This window comes from Athalia rosae, chromosome 5, assembly GCF_917208135.1.
Source record: "Athalia rosae chromosome 5, iyAthRosa1.1, whole genome shotgun sequence".
Lineage (NCBI taxonomy): Eukaryota > Metazoa > Arthropoda > Insecta > Hymenoptera > Athaliidae > Athalia > Athalia rosae.
The window spans coordinates 4,961,892-4,987,772 of record NC_064030.1 but is presented as its reverse complement, the minus strand read 5'-3'; the positions used below and the strand labels follow the sequence as shown (position 1 = coordinate 4,987,772).

Below are 25,881 nucleotides of genomic sequence, written 5' to 3'. Positions count from 1 at the left end.
GAGCTACGATTTTTTCCCTTCGAGATATCCTCAAATTTATGCCAAAAAATGCGAAAAAATAGGGATAACTTGGTCATTTTTGCAGATAGGTCAATTTTCCTTCCGGATTCGGATTCCTGAGCTCAAATTACATTCAGATAGATTAAAAAATCAATTTTTTATTTTTGACCCCAAAAAGATGAAAATTGGCGATAACTCGGTCAATTTTAGAGATAGATCAATTTTTCTTTCAGATTCGGATTCCTGAGGTTAAAACACGTAAGAAAAGTGTAATACAATCAATTTTTAAACTACTTTACTTTTGGCCCGAAAATCGATTTTTTTTTGGCTTTTCAAGGGTAATCTCACGTATAATCAGCTCAGGAATTCAAATCTAAAAGCCAAAATCATCTACTCGTGCAATCGATCGAGTTATCATTAGGTGGACAAAATTTTTCACTTGATATTTTGAGGTAGCCTACTCGTTTTTTGAATAAATAATTAATCAAGTAGGGTACTTCCAGCAAAAAAATTTTTTTCAACCCACCCTAATAGATACACAGCTAATACCGGGTATAATCAAGGTATGGGTACGTACACGTATGCTCAGATATAATTTGCTGTATATAGAGCACGCTATATACGCGAGTTATATACATACAGATATATGCATATGGAACGCCGTACAGATACTACTGAAATAGTTAGAGGAAGGATTATAATACGACGGTGGTTGTTGGTGGTCGAATGGTGTTGCCTCTGCTGCCGATGCAGGTCTAGTTAAGTTGGGGCCCCGAGCCCGAGGCCTGAGAGGCCCATTCACCGGCTGTAATGAGGTCCTCGCCACCGAGCGGCATGAATGAACTTCCAGAGAGGGAAAGCCGAGGTGAAAGAGAGGCGGGAATGAGTCGAGAGAAAAAGAGAGGATAAAAAGAGATGGTAAGAGAGAGAGAGAGAGAGAGAGAGAGAGAGAGAGAGGGGAAGGGTGATGGATACGGAGGGATAGAGTTAGCGAGTGAAAATAAAGAGAGAGAAAGAAGAAAGATAAAAAATCGGAGCTCTATCGCCCCGCAGGATATTGGAAATACTTGGGAGCTGTTATACATGGAGCTATTGAGGGCCCCGGGGCCCCCTCGGATGTAATATAATCGACTTTACAACGCGACCAGTCAAACAAGACGAATGAGATGAGTTCGTGCGGACGCGTAAGATCGCTAAGAGCTATCGGCTACCACCTATTACTAAATATTACCGACTATACCTACACACTACCTACCGTTCTCGGTTCCAGCGGCGAACTTAAAATTCAACCGATTTATACCCGCTCGACTTCCCATGCCAAAATTTCAACGACCCGACGCTCCGGATGCGTCGGATATTCTTTATTTTTTCCAACTTCTCGTTTCCCCCCCTCTCACACCGTGGACGTAATTTAATCGTTCGATAACGGTGTATGAAAAATGTAATATAAAACATTATTCAATTTGATTTTCTATTTTTCACGAGCGTATCTGTTGAGATTCGTTCGTCGGATCGGTGGCAAAGCGGTATCGGCACACGAAAAGCAGTGGCAGCATTAAGGTTTGTATTAATCAGGAACTGTCAGTGATCCTCTCTTATTCGGTGACACAAAGGAGGGTTGGTATATAAGCCCAGGAAGCGAGCCAGAAGGAGACATGACGTTTTGGCGTTGGGGTTTGAGTCAAAACAGGGTGGATAGTAGGGTGGCAGAATGCGGTTGTCTGGGTATACGCGTACCGCGAGTATACGGAGGGTGTGTATCTGCCGATGACGTCGAAAAATGACGCAAAAAAATTACGTCCAGACACAGTGTCTCCTGATTTTGTCTCTCCTGGGTGATAACGTCGTTTCGCTCTGCACGGTTACAAAAATACGAATATAAGGAGGGAGTCGAGGATATTCTCTGACACTACACACTGTGTCAACTGACAGAAAGAATAATAGTTAGGAGAAAAATGGTGTCAGAACTGACGCTATATCGCTGCTCCTCTGTCTTTCCTCTTCGAAATTTTTCTAGCCAAAAATTTCCGCGATAATTTTATTACAGTAATACGGACCCGAATTAATGTCTCTTATATGTACACGCGATTCGGCTGTATACATCCGCCGCAGCCGCGTTGCCTTTGTAATGGGTAAAAAAAATTCATAAAGGAACGTACTGGTTCTTGAAGAAAAATGACGATTAGTTTCGAATCTGGTCTACTCCTCAAAATGCATCATCGCTAGGGCGATGGCTCGGGCTATGGTCACGCGTGAAATTTTCTAGAAAGTTTTGTTTCAGCGATGAAAAGATGGTGGAATTTTATGTATATATTTCGGTGATCGGGTTCGGTTTGATCTTTGTCCGATATAATACTATAGGGTGGCGATCGTTGATCGGGCGACACCGTTGCATTATGGGACATCATGCGGTGGCATTAGTATAGTATACAGTGGAATAATTGGGTACACTCTTCTGGAGCCGCTACTGTACGCACCGTCGGCTCCTTTCAAGCTCGCCTTCTCATCCGAGGAAGAAGGAGAAGTAAGAAAAACGAAAAAAATAAAAGCAAATAAAGCAAACTAAACAAAAATAAAAAAATACAAGAAAACAAAAGAAGAATGAGAAGCCAGAAGGAAAGGGAGGGAAAAAATGGTAGGGTAAGAAGAAAAAGAAGCGTAAGAAAAAGGAAAACGCGGGAGCAAAATGAAAAAAATAAAATAAAGGAGAGATCCGAAGGGAATAGAGCGAAAGAGAGAGCGATTGGTGAGCGAAGAGAGAAGAAAAAAAGAGAAATAGAGAGGACTGAAGTTTAGAGTGGAATATCTTCTCCTCCGCGCGGTAGAAACAGGAGCAAAACGCGCCGTGCGGACAACGGAGAAGAGAAGCTCTCTTAAAACAAAAGTAAATCGAGAAGTACAAAACAACTGATGAACGAAGGGAGAGTCATAACTGTCTTGCTGTCCACAGTGGCGCGGAGGCCCTTCCGTCGTTCATTCCGCGTCCTCCGCTCTCAATCCGTTCGTTCTCTATACTCTTTTTCTAACGTAGGTATAACGTTACGCGCATACCGGCATACGGATGTACAAAAATTACGTGTATCTTCTCCACGTAGAAACATCACGTACAGTCCTTTTTTATTCACCGAATACGCCGAGTTTCCGTACGAAGTGAAAACGCATATCTGCATAGTTTTATCCGTTTGATAATCGCGAGTAATTTTTTTCTATCCCTTTTTCGTTCTCTTTGCGAATCGACTGCTCATTTGGAATGTCAGCGAACGAGTGACTGTACACAGTTTAAAGATTATGGAAGTTTCTCTCCGCCATTGCATTTTAAATAGCTTGTTTTATGCGACCGAAACGAAGTCGAAAAAATCAGCGAAGCTTCTCTTCTTAATGGAGTCGTAACTTCTGAGATGTAGCCAGTAGCTGGTGCTGTTGCTACTGCAGCATCAGCACCGGCATCGACATCGGCAACGAAAGGAGCTGCGCTCCAGCGTCGTATAGCTGCGTGATATTCGCGCGGCGCCCTTGCCCGGGTGCCCTTATACTTCGCTTTTGCCCGTTTATACATATATACGTATACGTGTACACCGCTCCTCTTCTTCGTTCGAACGTTCTCACACAATGCGAGCCACTGTTTAGTCAAGAGTCATTAACGCTCTCCTATACTCTTGTTTCCAGCAACGATTAAAAATATTTTAATCATCGCTACCCGGATCGTCATTTCTCCAGCGAAATTTCATAGGCCTCAAAAATCCACTAAATCGCATTCCGCTCGATCCCGTAACAATTTTGAAATCGTGAATTCTATCGCGGCAGGACGATAGTGTTCATTACCGTAGAAGTTGTTGGATACGTCCTTTCGATTCTTACCTATTATAGTCTTCGATTCGTGTCAAGTTATTTCCGGAATGTATAAAAATTTTGAAAAGTAATGTAGATCAGTCCAACGTGATATGAGCAAAAAAAAAAACGAAAAATATTAAAAAATCAACGCGATCTGCGTCACAATCTCCGCGAGTCAGCGGCCGTCGCTGGGCGATTTATGCTCGTGAAACGAGAGCAGGGATATGCAGGGATATGCTTCAGAAACTGTTCGTTAGAATAAGTATAAAAAATCATCGAAAATTTTGACTTTGAAAAAAAAAAAAGATAAAATTTCGCAAACTCTTGAACAGTTCTTACAATTAGTTGGAATTGAAAAGCAGCTGCTCAACGAAATGATAATTTGGATTTTATTTTCAAAGAGCGTCGCATACCTGCATTGATTTACCGGTCTTAGAAAAATATATTCAGAAAAAAAAAAAAAACAACTGTAACACCGTAATTAAGAAATTGCAAATTCTTGTAATTCCAACGGATATAATTCCTTCGTCCCGCAGACATATAGTCTTACGTACATTTTGGACTTTTGAACCTGTTTGTATGGAAGATACCGGCGATAATACAATTTATAATTCACCTATACAGCCAGCGTCGGTTTGTTTTCATGTGACGAGTAATTGTTAATTAGCATCTGAATGATTAGTGAATGCGACCGCTCATACATGACGACAGAGTAAGCTCGAAGATATGGAAACAAGGAAGTGTCGCGTACATGGTCGCTTATTCAAACGGACACGTTGTATAATAACATTAATAATAATAGTAGTGACAATAATAATCAAATCAAGCGCTATATACTCGCGAGATAATCTTAAAGTCGCTAGCGCCACGCGTCGGTAAAACGTTCAACTTTGCCCTGCATCCGCGAGTCGTTTTCTCCTCCGCGGATGGTACAGGGTGCGCTAATACTCTCAATGTTTCTAGCATGCTCATAACTCTTTATACCTGTGACGATATTTCGTCGCTTAATCGTCGAGTCAACTTTTCTGTAAATTCTTTCTCTTCCTTTTTGCGCTAACAATAAATTCTACATTTTTTCTCATCGGCGTTAGGATTAGATTTCAATAATATCGAACTCCCGTATAGCACACACATTATATCCTCGGCGAAACCGCGTGATTGCATTCGCTTGAAAAAAATCTCAAGTGAAATGAAATAAATTTTCAAAGTAGCGAGATAACCCGAGGATCGCGGGTGTATACGCACGCATTAATAGATGTATATCGGATCGATTAAATCTTCGCTTATCGTGGCAAATCTAAACAACACGGTATATAAGAGATGCTGCTGAGCGATCAGGATATGGTGTACACGGGGGTATATCGCTTCTGCCGTTGTGTGTAATCTGGCGATGCATAAAAGTTAAGCAGTATCTGTGCAGCGGTGCGACACGTGTGGGTGCGCGTAGGTACAGGTAAAAGGTATAAGGTACCAGGTATAATTACGATACATCGCGAATGTGTTGTATAATTCTATAGGTAAGTGTGGGTTCGGTTCGCGCACGCGGTATCGGACATCGTGCGGCAAACGTCCACGTCCCTGTATTGTCCCTACAACACATTCGATGTATTCTCTCGTAGGTTCTCGAGCAGCAGCCCTGATGCGGCGCAGGGATTTTATGTCGTAGCTGGTACAGCTACATACCAAAGCAGGTAAAGATGCTGGTAAGAAGATTACAACGAGCTTCGAGTTCGACTTATATACCGGCTGACACTTAACACGGCCCAATTAAACCCATTACACGATTAATTATCTAATTAATTTATATCGGCCGCGAACTCTTACGTATATATATATATACTCGACTGAAGACCTGAAGCAAGGAACTACTCGCGGGTTGGTAACCAGCTCCAGATCGAATCCTGTAATGCTCCCAAGATTATGGATCTTGCGAGATTACCGCGATTCGACGCGTTTGCTATGAAAATAATTTGAAAATTTTTCTAGTTTCTTTTATCCTTTTCACCTGTTCTTTTTTTTTCTTCTGAAATTCACGTCATTTTTCACTTTGGAATGCGTGAACGTAGGAATTTTGGTACCGTTGCAGCAGAGTTCATCCGATTGTGGTATTTTTTATCAGTTGAAATTATTGGATATGTAAATTTGTGATAATTGCGTTTCGAGGAGCCGGTAGATATATCAGAATATCATATCTATGTGCATATTATTACACCGCCATATATGCCGTATGTAAGGTAATTAATGGAACGTAGATTGCAAGTTTGTTTTCTGATAACGCACTGCAAGCCGGAAGTGTGTAGGTATATTAAACCATCTGCACATGTATACGCGGTCTAGCTGTTCGTTTCAGTTGTAACAATAAAAGTAGTCGAGAAGGTACCTACTCTGCAGTAGGGACTGTGAGAAAGAAAGAATATATTCTTTCTATAGCAGCAGATCGAGCGGTTTGATTCCTAGGGGTTTCAAACTTCTTGGATTCGAAAATTTCAGAAAAGGAAAGAAGCCGAAAAAAATCGAAAACTACCACTCCGCATGCGTGATTTCCCGCCCCGCCCGAAATTATGTAATTATATTCCTATTATATTAATGCACCTGACTGCGACACGCGCACGCGTGCAACACACGGCTGAAATTCGTTTTTCGCTGTATTCATTTTACATTCCAGTATATATTATGATATATGAAGTGAAACGGTATATTATACGAGATGAATAAACGATGCGTTCTACCTACGGCGCGCATTTTAGAACCCTGTTAAAACCTACTGCATACACGTAAGTACGTCGCTGCAGCAGCACCGGCAGCAGCAGCACCAGCAGCTCGAACGAGTCTATAATTTATCTTGTATTCCTATATAACAAGCTATACCTAACTAATTAATAATTTGCATAGAATATATCCAAGTGCATGCGTTGCCTTTAAGTGCATGGCGGTGTAATAAAGCATTTCTATCATGGCTACTACATACCCACGAACGCAACACACATGTTCTTCGTGCCGCATACCGACGATTCGCTATAGTTGAGCTCACATACAGGCACTACACTAATTCCTCTTTAGCCAGAGAAAAATCCCGTACATCGAAAAAAATTACAAACGGCGTTAGGGTCTAGTATACCTATACGTCATGTATGCGACTATTTGGAAAATTCATGCACATGGACCGCAGCTACAAAAGTTCAAAAACCGAACGAACTTTATACGTTACGACACAACATCATTTGGCATATTATTCGAAAACTCTTGGCGAACTTCAACGAGGAATCGCGCGACGGTGTTAATGTACTAATTATACATATGATCGTAGCATATGTGCGAAAGTGCACGGCGCGATTCGCGAATAATCCGACGGATACAAAATTCTGATCCCCCCTCCTTATCGTTCCCCCTCGGTCATTCGTTTCATTTTGTTTAATTTTGTTCCTTTTTTTCTCTCCTTCTCTTCTCCCCCGATCCACCCTGCATACCCACATTTCGCTCTCTCTCTCTTTCTCTCTCTCCCCGTGATAGAAATTTATAACTTTAGCCATGAGTAACCGAGAAACTCTCGCGTATATATCGTGCAAACGAACGATACAGCTCCGCATCGTCCACGAGTATAAAGTCAGCGACGTCTGAACGCGTTTCGATGTAGGGGTGCGTATACACGTGCATCTTATGTGTATATCGGCACGTAGGTATTCGCAATACCGTGGAGTTGTACGTGTGCAGCTAAAATGAAACGTACATACGAATGGGTGCGCGCGTGTGAGTGTAAAAGGCAGTAACCCAGGAGCACCACGAAATGTCACCTGGCTACTTTTTGTATCGTACGATGCGATACAGTTTTTGCACACGTGAGCTGCCCCCACTTCCGGTCTAGGAAGGGGCTGGTCCAATCAGAAGAACCCGACCACGCCCCCCACCTACGCGCACCTGCGGTACGCCTACCAATGAGAATCTTCGTAGGTACCGACGAGTGCTGCTCCTGGTGCGAGCTGCACCTTCTTCTTCATCTTCATCTTCATCTTCCTTTTCATCGTCCTCTTCGTCTTTTTCTCATTATTTTCTTCGTACTTAGCGACTACGCATACCCACGTCATTACCTATACCCACACGGATCGGTTTTCATTACTTACTACGCGCACACGTATATACCCACTTCCATTTTCAACGTACCTACGTATCAAGTATGTGAAGAAATTAATTCTTTTTTTTTCTTCTCTTCACATGCATATAAATGTTCCCGTTAATTCTCAGATTATGTGAACCGCGCTTATCTACATTCCCTCGTATTATTATTACATGTTCCTTCCTTCTGTTATACCCAGGGGTCACGAACCTTCAACCTATTTGTTCCGACGTCTTTCTATAGATACCGTCAAAATTATGGGTCTTCGGATGTAATCGAATGTACACGATTTTTTCTCCATCGGTCGAGAAGTAATTATTTAATTATATTGTGCGTCTATAGTAATTAAAGCAAAAAAAAAAAAAATCGAAAAAACCTGTATAATTATAAGACTCTATGCCGAAATGATTATTATTGTCTCGCGGAAAGTTTGGCGAGACTTTTTGTCCGGTCGGTGCACCTGGATTCCTGACTAATTCGCTTAGGTATGTATATAATACGTGTATAATACACAATATCTGTACATAAGTTTGGCTACTTCCGCCCACACGCTATATATATGTGCGTACATACGAACGTTTTCAACACCTGGCTATTGCGAGTGAAAGGCTTTTCACCAAAAACATAATCATCCCGTCATGCAGGTTCTCATATCATTATTTTCCAATTATCTCGTAAACGCCATATATATATTTACAAGGATATTTTTGGACAGCCCGTATACCTATACGTGAAACGGGTGAAAATGAAAGATGAACTGCATTCGGTATTTAAAACGCGGTTTTTACTTTTTTTTTTTCAAACTTTTTCCCAAGTTTTCAATTCAATCTTTTTTACAACCTTTTCGGTCGCAGACTGCTGCACCGCAGTTTTCGACAGTCGTGACATCTCTTCTAGTTGTCATATGTGTATAGTGGCTATTGATATAGACAAATTCATTCGATCGATCGATCTTGGTGTATTTTATTTTATTTTTTCTGTCTACGAATTTTTTTATTTTTTCAAGTGTGGTACGGAACGCGCGGCTCAGATCAGATATATGAGAACGATATATCTGTGTACATACAGCATAGTGAATCAGGGTGGAGCTAAGACCATTTTTGAAAAAGTTTACAAAAAGTACAAGAGAAGAGTACGTGGCGATCGACGAATTTGGAAACTTGTTTCGGCCCTTTTAAGGATCACCAACTTCATTCTCAATGGCTGCCTTCAACTTGAAATCTATAAAGGCGCTTTTGATCCGCACGGAATATAATCCAGCGAACACGCGTATTGCCGATTACATACATGTAATATAATTTTATGTATTATCCATGCACATACATATACACGTTATCCTTGCAGGACAAGAATTGCTAAAGATTTCGTGTATATACACATGGCGTTAGTATATCTGCATGGAATACATGATTTTATTTTAATAAAATTCGTCGCACTTTCACGATGCAGCTATTTAATATATGTATACGCGGTTCACACATTATTCAACTGTACGTACCTATACGTACACCGACTAACCTAATGGTATCCGCGCAAACCGAATACACCATACGCGTGTAAGTTCAGCGCCTCAAATGTTTTCATTAAATGTAAAATGATAATATATGGCTAACGAAGATCTGACGCGGAAGGGAGAATATGCATCGAAGTTATACCCCGTACTGTATACCGCTTGTAAAAACGCGCGTTGAAACGAGCAAAAGAAAAAAGAAAAATTTCATGAAATAAGATGAAAAAATAAAATGTAACGCAAACAAACCTCGAGCGGAAAAATCAACAAGGGTTCTTGATTTTACATTCTGATTTATGAAAATTAATTAACCCCCACCCGCAATAAAAGCTCATGTATATAATGGGTATAGGTACATCGGGAGTTATGGAACATGATCATTACTTTTTCTATCATTTTAAGTCCCAAAATTTCGATACGTCAAACGATCGAGGGTTATTGAGAAATTTTATCTCTCACAAGGGAGCTCTGAGATTTTTTACACATAAAGTAATTCATGTAGAAATACATATATATTGGTGGGCACGTGTGACTTCTGATGTACCGTTCGATGTGTGGATTTTGAATGAGATTTTATAAATAAACTTGCTCTATAACTACGGATCATTCCACCATCTTAATTTTAGCTTTTCGAACGATCAGTCAGCGTTCAGTTCCTAACAACAATCGGGTATCTGTTCCTCGGAAGTTTAGGGTTTTCTTTTGAAGACAGAAAGAAGAATATCGTCTGTCCGCGTTGGTTGAAGAACACGCATACTTTGGTGTACGTAACAGCATCTCATCGTCTCACTCGGTTATATAGGGACTATATAACATGCGAGTAGTAGTTAAGTGCGAGACCGGAAATTTGGATGAGATACCTTGAGTGAATGAGACGCTTGTGTAAAAGGTGGTAAATTTTGTCGTATTTTCTTTCATTTTTCTTTTGATTTTCTCTCATGGATTTTGGTGTATTTCACCCTCCACAGCAACTCAAACTTTACCAACGTCCAGTATACCGATTCTTAATTTTTTTCTTTTATTTTTTGGGACGTTCCAAAAATCGTGAACAAATGAGGATTCTCATTCAGATTCGAATGGACATTTATGAGATGTAGGTCTCGATTCTTTGTAAAGACGAATAAAATTAATTTTTTATATATCTTTCCCCGATCTTGTAATTGTACATCGACGATAAAAAAATTGAGTAAGAATAGTTTTTTCTATTTTTCGCAAATCAATTGTTCTGGTATATATAAATTTTATAATGGAGAACAATGAATTCACGATTATGAAACAAATTATACGATGTACGTGGAATTGTGTGTAAAGTTAACACCCGTATACTGCATACGTATATCGGTAGTGCGGTGTGATATGCGAGCGAGTGAATGAAATTGAATAAAAATCTGTGCAACGATTGAAACACGATATCAAAGAGAAAAACGATCGTACTTACAACAATGCAAAAACGTATACAAACTCACCGCTCAGTCAATATATATATGTATATTATATGCGTTATAAAGTACACGTATCCGTACACGCTATTAATAGCAGGTTGATTGTAATGTTAACTGCACATAAATAAATACTACGTATGTATATATGTGCGTGTAATCAGCGGTAAACATTGCACAACCGTAAACTTCACATATTTTGTGTTCATCAATGCAAAATTTACTGAACTTAAACAATAAAATTCATTCCCCAACAGCGAATATCGCTCGATACATAATTTAATGTAATGTAGACTCCGGGTATGGGTCAGGTAAAATTTGGATAAATCAGTAAGAAGGACATTATATACCTGTATAATTCTGTTGAAAAATTCCATCGTTTAATTTGCGCAGAGAATCCAAAATCAGCGGCAATTAACGATGGACTAATTTTTTTTTTCCCAATTAAAAGTTGATTTAATTGCGAGTTGAAAAAAAAATCTTGTCGGGATGAAGAACTCGGTTCTGACTTGTAAAGTACGCATTGTATATGGTGTCATTGACAGCGATAAAAAGGTTCGAAAGTGCAACTCCTGCAAGTGCGGTGCAGGCAGAAGCAACGAGAGTTACGTCGCGTACGGTGCGTCGTCGTGCGACTGTCCAACCTTTCCCTTTCGACTCATTTTGCTACTTTTATACTTATAGCAATTTATGTACGTCGGGTATACCTGTACGTGGCTATTTACACTCAACCCAGCTGATCACTCGTTTACATATACCAACGAGGGGAGCGTACGTAGCGCGGACCAGTCGTGCATAAAGAAATTATACCAACCGTATACAGATCTGCGATGGAATAAAAGTCGCGATAATTGCAATTCGCTGAAAATTAAGGAAGAAAAAAAAAGAAAAAAAAAAAAAAACATATACCTAATTCGAACCGCGTCGAATTCGTTATTATCCGGAGTCACGATTAAGATAAATTAATTCAACGCTGCCGTTTACGTGAGGAAAAAATTACTCCTACGAAATAACGAATTGCGAACAACGGTGATTCGGAGTTCGTAAAATTGACGCGAACATTTCGAACAAAAAAAAAACAACAACAATTTCCAGTCGAAGATTATTCATGAAGATGAACAAATGAACGGCGCATGATTCATTGTACATATATACAGGGTAAAATTAATGAGTTGCGATTGAACGAGTATACGTTACCTTGCTCTGCACATAATCGAGGGCCAGCATGCAGTCTGAATAGCCACTTTCAGTTTTGATGGTGGTACCACCTTGGCCAGGGGTTGTCGCGCAGAACCCGGAACCAACGACGCCTACTGGTCCTCCAAGCCCGGCGGCAGCAGCAGCCGCTACGCTCTCCCGGTACCAGGGGTACATGCTCAGCGTCGGTGCAATTTTTTCAAAAATGTTTATCAATTTCACGAATCAACTTTTATCACAAACTGCCACTACCTTCGCCTTATTTATTTATTTATTTTATTTATTTATTTGTTTATTTTGAGTTTTAATATTTCTTCGTTATAGATATTATATATTGCACAATTTTCTTTTCAATTTCTTTGTTTAGCTTTTTTCTATTTTTATACGGTTGTTCTTTATCGCTTAATTACGTTTATCATGTATGTGCAATAGGAAAAATATTAAAGAAGATCGTTATATATTGCACGTCGTTCAATTATTGTTACACAATTAATTATATTAGTACGTTTATTAAATGTGCATAATTGATATTGCCTTGTGTGAGCACATGTGTTTCTGTTTTTCCTTATTTATTTTTCTTTAATTTATACACTTTTTCAAGTGTCTACTTTAGTTATATGTAAATAGTATATATTTAATATATATATATATATATATGTGTGTTTATGTAATATCGCGAAATTATAATTTCAAATAAACTTTCCACTCTAACAACGAAATAAATACTATATTATATTTATTTATTTGTGATATAATATTCTCAATTATTTATTGTATATATATATATGTATATGTAATGTTTATTTAAACATTTATATATACACACAGTCACGTATGTAATACCGAATATCTTGATTTAATCTTCTCGATTATTTGAATTATCTCTCAACACAACACATACGCACCCTCTTCAATTATTACAAATCGTCACAGGTTTACCCATTGAAACAACGTGATTTACTCGAATATACCCATATACTGTTTCAATCGACCCCACGCGATCTACTCATACTTCAAATAAATATAAATCACCTGCGATATGAAAGATGATCGAGTGGCATGCGGATATTAAAATGACATGCATAGAGAAATCATTTTTAAAACGTAGATATATTATTCATAATTACGTACGTTATGTGCGTAATTTTTCACTACCACACACATAAAAATATTATCAAATATCGAGCACGGTGTACACGCGGATTAATAATTGAAAAAGGTTTTTTTACACCTTCCGAATATAATAATAAAAACGTACGTCGAAATTATTTCGCCGGTAAAAGTTCAGCGCGAGATCTTTTCCTCGCTACGTTACACGCGGCAGTAGAAACCTCCGGTGTTTGGTCAGACGCTAAGACTGGCTGGCTGACGCTCAGAGGTGACCAAAACAAATCCAGCGGAGCTTCGTCGTACGGCTAAGCGGGACGACCTTTGCGTATTTACGCCTTGTTTAATCCTCTAGTAGTTTGTCGGAATAAAGAATATCGTCGGATAAAATGTCACTGTTATCACTTGACAATTGTTTTATTACGCCCGCTTAATTTTGTCACGCACTGTTCAATGAGGTGATAATTATTGCGGACGAGAGGGGGTAACGGCGAGCCCGCGATTGTTCGTCAAATGTTGTAATTATTTGTTTTCCTTAACACTCGAGTGTTCGGCAGGATGTGAGCGATTCGAAACCCTTTCTCGATTTAATTTTCTCGCTCCCCTTTGCATTCCATTTGCACCAACACAAATACAACGAGCGGAGCGAAAGACGCGGGACTCTGGTAATCCCTCTTTCTCTTTACACCTGATATTCGTTTGGTGGTAAACAATGAATGTGAAATAAATATTACATCAGTCGAGCGATTGATTTTGACTAGAGATTATAATCTTACAATTAGTAAATATTGCACTTGTACCCAACCAGAAATTCGCGGAGAATTTCGCTAATCGGCAAGCGCGTGGCGGCCGAATATATGGAGTAAAAACAAGGATCGTGTCTCGAGTACCACGCTGCACGGACGAACGTAGGCTATGTTGTGCTTTTATCTTATTTTGTGTTTCGTTCTTTGTGATTGTAACAAGAATAGACAAATATCCGTCTATTGTATCACGAAGAGCTAGTGTTTCTCGTGTTTAATTTCTATGCCCTCGGAACGGTAGCTAGAGGTCGACCGTTCGCGTGGTGGTTTCGTTATTCAACGTCCTCGTTACAAATAATTTACTTGTAATAATTGAAAATCGACGAATTATTTTTATACTTCACTGCACCAATTGTTGATACGAGTACACATATACATCGAGTTAAACTCGTAACTGCTTAACGTAATGATCGAACTATAATTAAAAATTGCACGATAAACTTTCCTCGAATCCCACAGGATTTATAAACTCATCTCGTACAGTTTTTTTACACAAATGAAAAATATGCTTAATTGTCGATGATTATTTTTGTGTAATGTACTGATATAATTACCGAAGCACAGCACGGGATGTTGTTTTTTTTTTGTTTTTTTTTGTTGAAAATATTAATTACAATGGATTATTTGCAAACAAACAACAACAAAAGAACCAACAAAACTACAAAGAAAAAGTAACATCAAGTTACCGCAATTACCGTAAGGGTTTCTTGCGGTACGGATCACTGATCGTTGTAGTATTCAATCAATTCCTCATTATCATAAATACTATTCCCTATATCTGACGAAGTTCGGGAATGCATAACGTCTCGTCGCATATGACGTAATAATTTCTTCTTAGACGACCCCATGCGCCAGTTTATTAATGGGGGTTCCAAAAGTTACGTTATACGGTCACGACTCTATACGAGGTGTTGGAATTTCTTTCTTTCTTTTTTTTTTGTTTAAATTCTTTTTTACATCACACCCGAGTCTTGCTCTTTTTTTGTCTCATTCGTTTTTCAGTGTATATAAATGTATATCACACACACGTACGTGCGTAGATATAATTTTTTTTTTCCACCAGTGCTTCTAGCCCCAGCTTTTCTCTCCCCCTTCCTCCGGGTTCTTTTTTTTTTCTCTTCTTTTTTTCGTCTACCCGGATCTCTTCCCTTCGGTATTTTTTGTCGGTGGAATTGTTTTTTTTTTTTTTTTTTTTTTTTTTCTGTATTTTTTCCCCGAATTTTTTTCTCACGATGGTCGTAGTCTCGTTTTCGCGCCGAAAATCACTTTCGGAGCATCCCAGGTTTCAAAAAAAACGCGCACCGCCCGGAAATTCGACCGTGGGCCGCGAACGCGGTAGATATACTGAAGCGGGCTACACGATTCGAACGCACATTCGGCATGCTTCGTATTTGCTCGGGCGCTATCGTGTCTGGCTTGACAAGCCTTTACTACTGGCGCGCACCCGAGATAGAGGAAGCGCGGGAACACGGGAACGAGAGGTGGGAGGAACCCCAGAGGATCCTACATGCGAATACAAATTCATTGAGATAATTGGAAATTTATTCAATTACGCACGTACTCCTTAATTACATATAATCTACCGTCGAATATATACGTTCATGACACGAGCGTGGAATCGCTCTTGACATGCGAGATTTTGATACGTGAATTCGGTGTTTCTTGAGATTCTCGACAATTTTCAAATACGCGGGTAAAAATTGAAGGAAATCGTATCGAAGCACGTTATACGATCGGGGACTGATTCGAGTGGTTGAAATGGCACATACATTCGGGGGTGGCGTGAAAACGAAGTCATTGAAATAATTGGGGGCTCGATTAATGCAGGTGATTGATAGTGGGATTGAGGGGATGAAAAGACGATTTGAAAAAATCACCCCCGCAGTTTTACGAGGGTAACAGCGTGGTCCCAACGTCGTAGAATAATCGTTATACAAGCTGCGGTACACATGTGCATTTGAATTTTACTATTTTTGACTTTTTTCGGACCTCCGATAATTCAGGCGCGCGTTCTTCCGTGTATTCGAGAGATTTTTCTATGCAGTTCAAGTTTTACCAGTTGAATCTGTACGGGAAAAAACGTTGGCAAAAACTGAAAGTATATACGCACCCCCGTGTGCGGCAGGCCAAAAACACGCTATAACCACAAATCTTATTGCTCGCGGCGGGGGGTGTGCGGAACGGTGGCGAATTCGAGGGACGAAATGAGATGAAGAGGAGACGAGAGGGGTAAAAGCGCTGCACCTAACAAGTAGCCAATAAGAAAAGCCGAGTTTGCCCTCGCGGCACGCGGCTTCGGAAAAACTATGACATCGTTTTTCGAACGTTGGGGCATCCCCCAAAGTTCAAGGTCGTTGACGGAGCTTTTTTCGGGATTCTCTTTCCCCTCGCCCCATCTCATGCCCCTTTCCACGCGATCGCTGATGCCGCTGCTTCGGGCGCCCCGACTTCCAGACCATTTTTTGGCGAGCGGGGTAGGTCCCGGACTTTTTCGTAGGCTCGACGCTTTTTTCCCCTCCCCTCCCCAACACGATTACAATACGCTACACAATTTAACACTCGCCCACGCGTACACCGGTATAAAATTGTTGCCGCTGCACCGTGCGCGACGGGATAATCAAATTGCGAGAGAAAAATAGAATTAGCATGCAGAATAGGTTTTTTTCCCTTCAATCATCTAAAGCTGCGTATCAATTTTCGCAACGTTATCCGACTCGAATGTTATATTTTTGGAATCGAATTCCGCGGACGCTGTTACGCGATTCACTCATGAGATACAGAGCGCGGCATTGCATGCATGTATATGTGTGTCGTGAGATCCGAGAAAATTCGTATGAAATATCAGCGGTGATTAAATGCGTATAATGTACCCAATGTATACGTAATAAAGCGACGATGGGGTTTTTGCTTCTTACGCGACCTTGGGCCGAAGCATGGAAGTTGAAAGAGATTTGCAGAGATTGGACCGCGTCGCGGAGATTTCTGAGGGGTTGTGTGTATATAAATCTATATATATGTATATATATACATGTAACACTTATACCCAGAGAGCCGTTCGGCGTGCAGCCTCGCGGTTATAAGAACGTGGAGGCCATCTTGGCGGATGGGGTAGGTCACGGTTAATGGCCGAAAGTTTTCTAAGTAAGAAAATCTCGCGCGCAATTCGTCATAATTTTTTGGTACCCACCGCCCGGAGCCTCGAGGACCGCCTGAACTCCAATGTTTATGGTTTTTATCATCTACACGATGTATATAATCTAACAGCCTCTGCCGCACACCATTCATGTCTATATATCTCCTCTCCATCTATATATATATACCTACATACGAACGTAACGATGATTTTTCAATTACGCAGCTGCTGTGTAACGATGAGGTGCGAAATTTTTTCGGCGTTTTATAAGCGATCGGTTGTATAACGCGACATTTCAACTATCGCATATAAATGATCACTAAATTCCGACACAAGATACTTGTATGTACCAAAAAGGTACAAGTCGTCGCTGCGGGGGTCGTATATTACAGTAGTTCCTTCGGAATTCCGCTGCGTTATTATATAATGTATAAGGCGCATCCAATATAGGAAGTGCTGCAGTCTTCTAATCACCACTTTTCAAATTAAAATACAGATATACATGATTATAATAAAATGATTATTGCAGCGATAATAATCTGGCGTGAAATTGCCAATTCATTTGTTGATCGATCATCGATAATAATCACGTCAGTCATTATTTATTATACATCGATTTTTTATTTTTTTTTCTTGTATATTCTACACATATCTTAATTACACCGTTCGTGTAAATGTAATTCAATTCGTTCGTGTTAATAAGAATAAGGTCCATGTACATCTGAAACGGAATAATTACGTAAGGAAAATAACTTTCAGTTGGTAATAGTGCAAGGAAGACGCTCTACTGCACCCATTACAGTAAATAATTGTAGGAGGCAATAACCCTGCGCTGTACATGTACATTGTATACCATGAAAGTTTTCCGCGCAGCACTTAGGTATTTATGCACCCATACATCCGCGCGTATTTTACAATTACTATCGCGCGAGTATTCCGTATACACCGAGACATAATTAAATGAGCTGAGCAAACCGTGCACCACGCCATTTTGGTGATCATCGCCGTAAGCTATAATCGCTCGAGCGAAGACGTGGAATTCGATATCAATTCGAGTATATAGCTATGTAACGTAGATGAGAAAAAAGCTCGTTTCTGCAAGTTCACGACAAATGGATATATATACATTCACCTCTTGTATACATCCGCCCATCTAATAAAGATAGGTACACCGTAAATAGCGCGAGATGACGATCGGCCTGCAGACGACACGGTTTTATATAATTATCAACGATCCTCAACGCAAATATTATACAGAGATACGTGAAATAGAGTAATTAATTTACCTGCTGTACTCGCAGGTATGAAAAATGTAATGCGGTTAACGTATATATATTAAATATAACGGGAGTATACGCATAATGTCGGGTATCAGTTTTGCATGTAGATGCAGAAATGCGCGATCGATATTTTCCTCCAGACGTATAACACGTACGATTGTCAGGCCTTGCAAAGTGCAGGATATATGGAGACCGACACGATACACATCAGCAATCACTTGCGAATAAATATCCACTCGACTGTATACGTATCGTAATATAGGTACATATATGTATAAAAATATCTACAATAAATAATAGTAATAAGAATTCGAAAAAAAAAAATCTCAAGGCTAAAAATGGCGAACATCGGTCAATATTGCATATAGCCGCGGTATCGAATTATCGAGAATTTGTTACGGAGGTCGCGCGATTCGTTTCGAACATATCTACCTAAGGATCGTTGTACATTACACTTGCCATTTATATATATATATACATGTGTACTGTTCGAGTAAACTATGCATATTTACCTGTATACCAATATATACGCTGTTCTAATTGATTCGGGCGGTGCATCGAGTTGATGCAAAAAATTTTCAGCCATATACCTATTCAGACGTAGCAATTGTGATCGCATATACATTATGCCGCACTGCCGCTGTCGCATGTGCGGTATAATGTCAATGATCGCCGTAATTATACGTAATTTCTGACGTAACTATATCGCGATTCCTACAATTATCGGCTACGGGTTCACGTCGCGAGGTTCATTGTCGACGAAGTATCGTCACCCTTGAAACGACCCAAGTTTCATTCCCCCCCGCATACCGATGCGACGTATGCAAAGACGATATATTACGTAGGGATATCCTAGCGATCGGACAGCCTCGCTTCGATTGCGAGCGAAACGGGTACAGGTGTATTGTAAAGATGGAGAATCGGTTCGTCGCGTTCGCAAAAGCGAGAGGACAATCAGCGTCGTCGGTATACAGGCAATGAGGAGGTCGTATCGCGACGAGTTTTGGACATTGATGCTGCGCCGGTCGAAGGGTTCTCCACCTGCATATCACAGGGAGGGTCGGTTCCTCGGGCCGCCTGGTTGCAGATAGTATATATATATTACGCTGTGAGGGCAAAACTCGGTATACCTCCTAGCGTTCTGCTCATGCGCATTTTGCTGAACACCCTCTATAGCAAAGTTGAGGTTCAATAACGTCTGCCAAGAGGTTTCCCTCCGGCGGAGGCGTATACCTCTCGCTTATTGGCCGGAGTAACGGAGTCTGGTTCCTCCCATCGCAGGCGCATGAACGATAAAAAACTCACTGTTAACCGACTGCATGTACGTACACATACGAGTATTTGCAAGTGTGTGCGTACACTTGCGCGCGTGTGTCGTATGTACGTATATAGACGCACACCTCGTACCCCTCCGGCGCTCGGAGGAGTAAAAGGAGAGCCCTGCGCGAGCTGAAAATATAAGAGCAGAGAGGAGTAAGCCGCCGCCGCCGGTCCAAAGCTCCGTTCGTAGACGTGGTTTGCTGCCTGCTCGGCGCTCTTGCGCGCGTTCAATCACTCACTCACAGGGAGATGGAGAACAAAAGATCCGTTGGCTATGTAGCTAGTTAAATATCAAGAGAATTTCTATGCCGCGGAAAAGCCATCGTTGATACCGAGGTGCGGTATATCGTACGTACGCATCTCTGTGTATGCTGCACGTATACACCTATGTTACAGAATTTCTTCTGTATACAGACGTGCACGCGCGAAAATATATAAATGGTTGTTAAGAAGCGAGGGCGCCGTATCCGACTCCGCGAGAGGGTTGTCAGGAGAGAGAGAGAGAGAAGGAGAGAAAAAAATAGAAGGAGACGGAGCTCGTGTCGGAGGACGAGAGCGAAAGAGGGGAGGGAAGAGAGGGTCGCCGCCATGACAGCTCGTGCCCCGCCCTTGACTGAGTTGATTTTTTTTTATTTTCCAATTTTTTTTCTTACATATATACCCATCTTTTCTCTTATTTTACCCCCTTATTTATTCATTTTATTTACTCGATTTGTTTTCCTTTTGATTCTATATTTTTCATTTCTTTTTTCTTACTTGTTTTATCATTTTTCTTTTCTCAGCTCATTCTTCTCTTTTATTCCTCTCCAGCAGCAGCAGCAGCAGCAGCAGCAGCAGCAGCAGCAGCGGTGGTTGCAACCGCGCCTTTTGCCTCGCTTTGCTTCAATTCATGCACGCACATGTATGTACACCTACCGGTATACTTTATACCATGTACGTGGTAAATATATAGTGTGTATATATGTAAGAGAGGCACATCACATTTCGCTACAGATCTTGTATACTTCTTCATCACGTCTTCCTCGTCATCATATCTATACCGCACTCATCGTTTTTGATCGCGAATACATGTATAACAACATAACGTCTCGCATTCGATTCGCTGCCCAGCCCACAAGACGCTAAATTCAATGCTGACGGAATGCGACGAGCCGGTTAATGTTACAGCACTCCATTTTATTTTTAATATTGCAAGAAAAAAAAAATATGCAAAAGTTCGATTTTTTTAAAACACATATCCGGCTAGTTCGTGACGACCGCCCATCCTCGCTGTATTATATCTCTATACGTTATGCATTCTAACTTTTGCTGGTGAAAAAAACTAAGTAACAAAAAAAAAAAAAGTACAACGCGGATCCGATCATATCGGTTACTACCATCGATCGTGCAGCGCCTATAACGGGTCCTCGGCATCGCACGAGCCGCGGATTTGATCGGAAATCATTCAACTATCTACCGCGTTGTTACACTTCTGATGCAGGGTTTTCTTTATAGTATACAGACGTTCTAAACGCGGAAACGCGTCGATGATGCGCCCCATACCGATCCCGCGATTTGTAATTTTTGGTAATTTATTTTTCCATCTCGATCTCCCAGATTCGCGACGTTATAATACAACTGATTTTATACAATTCAAGAGTTTCGTATTTATCCGTTTACTTCATCTCGCCTCACTTTCGAACGCGATTCTCCACTATATTCTTAGTCCGGCCTGAGGCCGGGTCAGCCCGCGCCAGAATGTTTCGAATCGCGGTTTCACGCCTTCCGGCCGCGTTACTTCGACGATTCGACATACCCACCTTCGTAAAATTCAGCTACACGTATACCGCGTCACGTATACCATAAAATACAGAAAACCCATTGAACGGAATACTCGCGCAGGTCTGTAGGTATGTACACCGATACGCGATACTGGGTGTATTATGTTCGAGTGACGTTCATTGCCGGATGCACAGTTATACATTTGTTCGTAAGGGAATTTGAAAAAATAATGAGAAGGAGAGGACAAGAAAGTATACACCTACCCATACACAGAGCTACAGAGAATCGAAAGGGTCGTGAATTGGACACATCGACCCAACGCAGAAATAGTCTAATTGCGTGTAATATGATGAGACAAAATTTTGAAACATTAAACCCGTACCACGATTATTAAGTCGTTTCAAAGACACCAGGTATAACTATATACGTTGTATTATATGGTATACCCGTACATAACTCGCGTATATTGCGCCAACTGTCGTTAAAACAATTTTCAGCAATTTGTGTCGATCTTGTCGTACCTAATTGCATTCTACTTAGATATCGTTTACGTTTCTTTTTTCAATCCTTATTTTTTTACCTTTTCAATCTTCTCCCGTGTTCTATTTGTAAAACCTACTTCCTCACGTACCGCAGTGAATGTCGCTACCTATTTTCAGTTTCCTACTATTAGTTAGAAGAGGGTAAAAAAAAAGTATGAAATGAAAAAGAATCGCTGACGGATATATTCATTCGGAATTGGGTACATTATACTTACGCGACGCAATGAAAAGCTCATTAGCTCGTCGTTACGGAGCGAAATATGAAAGAATTAGAAAATTAAACCAGAGCGCCGGAAGGATTGTGGAAATCGAAATGTTGACAGAGGAGCAGGATCATTTTGTACAAAACTCACCCTTTTCGCGTACGGCGGACATCCCTTCGCCGGGGTCAAGGCCGATCTCCTTCGACGCGCTTCGGTCAACCACGCGAAGGTCCTTTAAGGTCCAATTAAGGTGTACACCGCGCAGTCTCAGCTGCTTCTTTTCTGAGAACCGCATCGTCGTCGCTGTCCTCGACGTTATACGTCGCCTTAGTCCGGCACTATACACGTATACGAAAAAATCCATATCATACTCCGCAGAGAAGAAGAGACACTTGAATTTCAAATCTGCGCTCTTATTTCATCTAAGAGACGGTTCGTATCTTCTAGCGAACCTTATCGCACCCAGAATGATCTTTTTTCAGGCAAGTACGTCTTAAGATTAGGATGAAAAGAGCACCGACCGAGTACAGCTCCTGGGACATTTTATACTACCCGATCCATTCAATTATACGGTCATGTTTTCAGCGCTGGAAGTGTACACGAGATTCGTGTCGATGTAGGTAGATCGAGGAGTGATAGATTTTGAGATTTATTGCGTTGTTCACGATCAATCAACGGTACCTAAATGTGCTCCACGGCGTTGAGAGAAACGACAAAAAAAAAAATAAAACAAGAGAGGAATGAATCCGCGTAACAGTTAGAGAAGGATCCAAGGATGGTTGAGTTTTGTGAACTTTTGTTGACGCCGTGCGAAGTGAATGCGGAACAATAGTTACTTCTGCGTTGTTATATTCACTTCGATTGGCTGCGTCATTTGTTGCGGAGCACTTGGTTCGATTGGCACGGGTTAACTCGCTCTTACAATTACAACCATCGGAAGGCACGCGGCTGATCGGGATAAATCGACGCTCGATTCCCGTTCCGTGGCTAAAATCTAATGGATACTAACAGTTGAACGAAATACGTGATCTTGACACGGACAATCCGTTGAAATGTTCAAGAAAAATTTCTTTAGCTCCTCACCTCATTCGAGATGGTAGAAATGTGTGGGTACACCGGTCTTAAAAACCGAAATCACTTGGTTCACCGCACTGGTCGGACTTTTTCGATAAACTTTCAAAGGCGTATCCCACAAAGATGAAAAAACAAAAATATCTAAAGCTACCTTATTCAATTCCAGTAGAATCTCGTTGAAAAAAACGTTTTTTAGAACGTAAGTTTTCATTTTTTTTCCCCCCTTATTCCCAATTTTGGATACACCCCACACGTGTAATGTACGTAGTTACGATACGAATAGTTTATGAAAAAATCTCTTCGTCCTCACCATTGTATTCGGTAGCATTCGGTTCGTTTCTTTATACATTGGTTGTACAGGTGTTGCAACACGAACTTTATATCCTTATTCTATAGAGCTGTATCAACGGCATTGTTGTCTTTCGGACGTAACGAATTGAATAGACTGGAAACCAATCCCTAAACGCTCTGGAATAGAATTGAAAAAAATCTTAATTACAAAAGCGTCATTAATAACCGCGGCGATACGTCTCACTGTCCAGCCTGTTATACATAGGACGTAGTACGTACGTATAATGAGAGGCGGTGTGCGGATGAGAAAAGTGAAAAAAACGGAAGAAAAGAAGTACATCCAGAGAAAGAAAAAAAAAAAAAAAATACCTGTGCTTTGTTTAACGTGAGAAGCGAGATTCTTAATGTGTCGGAATTATTTCAAGTGCACCTATAATACGGAAATAAAAGTCCCGAAATTTTCCTCAAAATAAATCGCCTCACAGATACACTTTTCACTTTGATGGGGATTTTTTTTGTTTCGTTTATTGATTCTTCCTGGCACTGTGCTACGCGCGCTGATGCATTGCGTGTGGACGGAGTTTTTTGGGGTCAAAAATCGTTTTTTTTTTTTTTAAGGCATTCTCATACGTATTTCGAATTGTCAGTAATCGAAAATCGTCGATTAAATGAGTAGTAAAATACGTCTGGGTAAAATAATGTCATCGAATCTCCAACTTCGCGTCGTTCGATGCGTTTCCGCATGCAAATTAGCGTGCTTTTTACGGCTTATTTCTGAATTTAATTTTCTTAATGAAGTGTGATCAATATCACGAATCGATCAATTACGTTCGACGTTCGATTATAAAATGATAAGTGTGATTTGATGAGTTACAGTAATTAATAGTTTTATAGTCCCGTCGGATGAGTTCAATCGCTTCGTCTCAAGTAGGTATGAGATAAAAAAAAAAAAAAAAAAAAAAAAAGCAGCACAAACCTGTAATTTTCTGACGCTTAACCTGTATAGAAATGATCACATGTAATTTACCATTACATGAATAATGTAATCGAAAAATATGGCGGATACCAAGAGGCGGTCGACTTTTATCGAAGAAAAAAAAGAAAGAAATTGCACACAAATACATGTGATGATAAAATTAATTTACCTTCGGCCTGATCTGGGCGACGACACCTGGTCGAAATAAACGTACAAGTGGAACTTTTTTATGATACGTACCTGCGCACGGGTAGTAAATCTTCTCTACGGTTATAGCTGCAAGCACAAATCACCCTACCGATGAATTTGAAAACCGAAAAGAAGGTCTGTATATATTTACTGCACGTGTACAGCGTACATATGTATACTTGGGTATATGTAGAGCTAATATATTTTCTCTCCCTGCAGTCTGCAACGTGCACGCATATTATATAGGGGAGAAATTGAGCAAAGTCATATTCGCAATTAGAACACGAACTAAGTTTCGTCATTTTCGGATTATGCAGCGTAATCTTTACTGCGGGGATACGGGATTGTTGCGCACGTACGATGCCTTTGTGTTGAACCGTATATAAAATACCCGTCCAACGGCAAGACTCTTTCAAAATTTTCCTCTACTCAAAATAAAGAACGAGAATTATTCTCGATTTTTATCAAAATTTAGTCACACAAATATTCAGCCTATAATTAAAATAATTACTTCAAGATAACCCAAATCACTAATGACTCAAATTTCATGGAATAGTAGACGAGTGATGTTAGGCACCTAGTCGATAAAAACATGCGTGAAAATTCGGGCGGGGCAAGGTACGTGACAGGTGCGGGAGAATGAGCTTTCCGAATTTACACCGCATAACGTGCAGTATATAATTGCGTTGCTTTGATAAATTAATCACCAAAAACTTTTTCCGCCTCCGATAAGAAGTTACAAAAACTTCAAAACCTCGAGACATCTGCTGCTATTGTATTATACGCTTGTGAAAAAAAAAAAAGGGGGGGAGAAAAAAGCTAACAGTATAATTCGGAGTCCCTATACTCAAAAGCTGCCTATTATAGTTCCTAGCGATTTCAAATCAGGTCGACGGAGTTCGTGAACCCGGACCAAAAAAGGGTTTTCTTTTTAAATGTGGTTTTTTTTTTTCACGAACGAAAGATTGAGTGGCGGTTCCGGGTCACCGGGAACCGATTCGCGTCGATCATTTTTTTTTTCTGTAGGTAGATCGTTCGCGATGGATGTTAAATGGGTATTATGAGTTTGCGGTATTTATAGTATAAGCTGTCACGATGCACGGTGAAATTTACC

General features: G+C 40.4%; 1 protein-coding gene across 2 annotated transcripts in view; it reads right to left on the bottom strand.

Moving 5' to 3' along the window:
- LOC105689160 (zinc finger protein rotund-like) overlaps window positions 1–12,718 on the bottom strand; it is a 102,042-nt gene extending 89,324 nt beyond the window's left edge. For both annotated transcript variants that reach the window (XM_020854135.2, XM_020854136.2), the window contains exon 1: window positions 12,089–12,718. In XM_020854135.2, the coding sequence (XP_020709794.1) occupies window positions 12,089–12,265 (177 nt within the window). In that variant the 5' untranslated portion in view covers window positions 12,266–12,718. The remainder of the gene's footprint in view (window positions 1–12,088) is intronic.
- Between the last annotated feature and the right edge of the window lie 13,163 nt (window positions 12,719–25,881).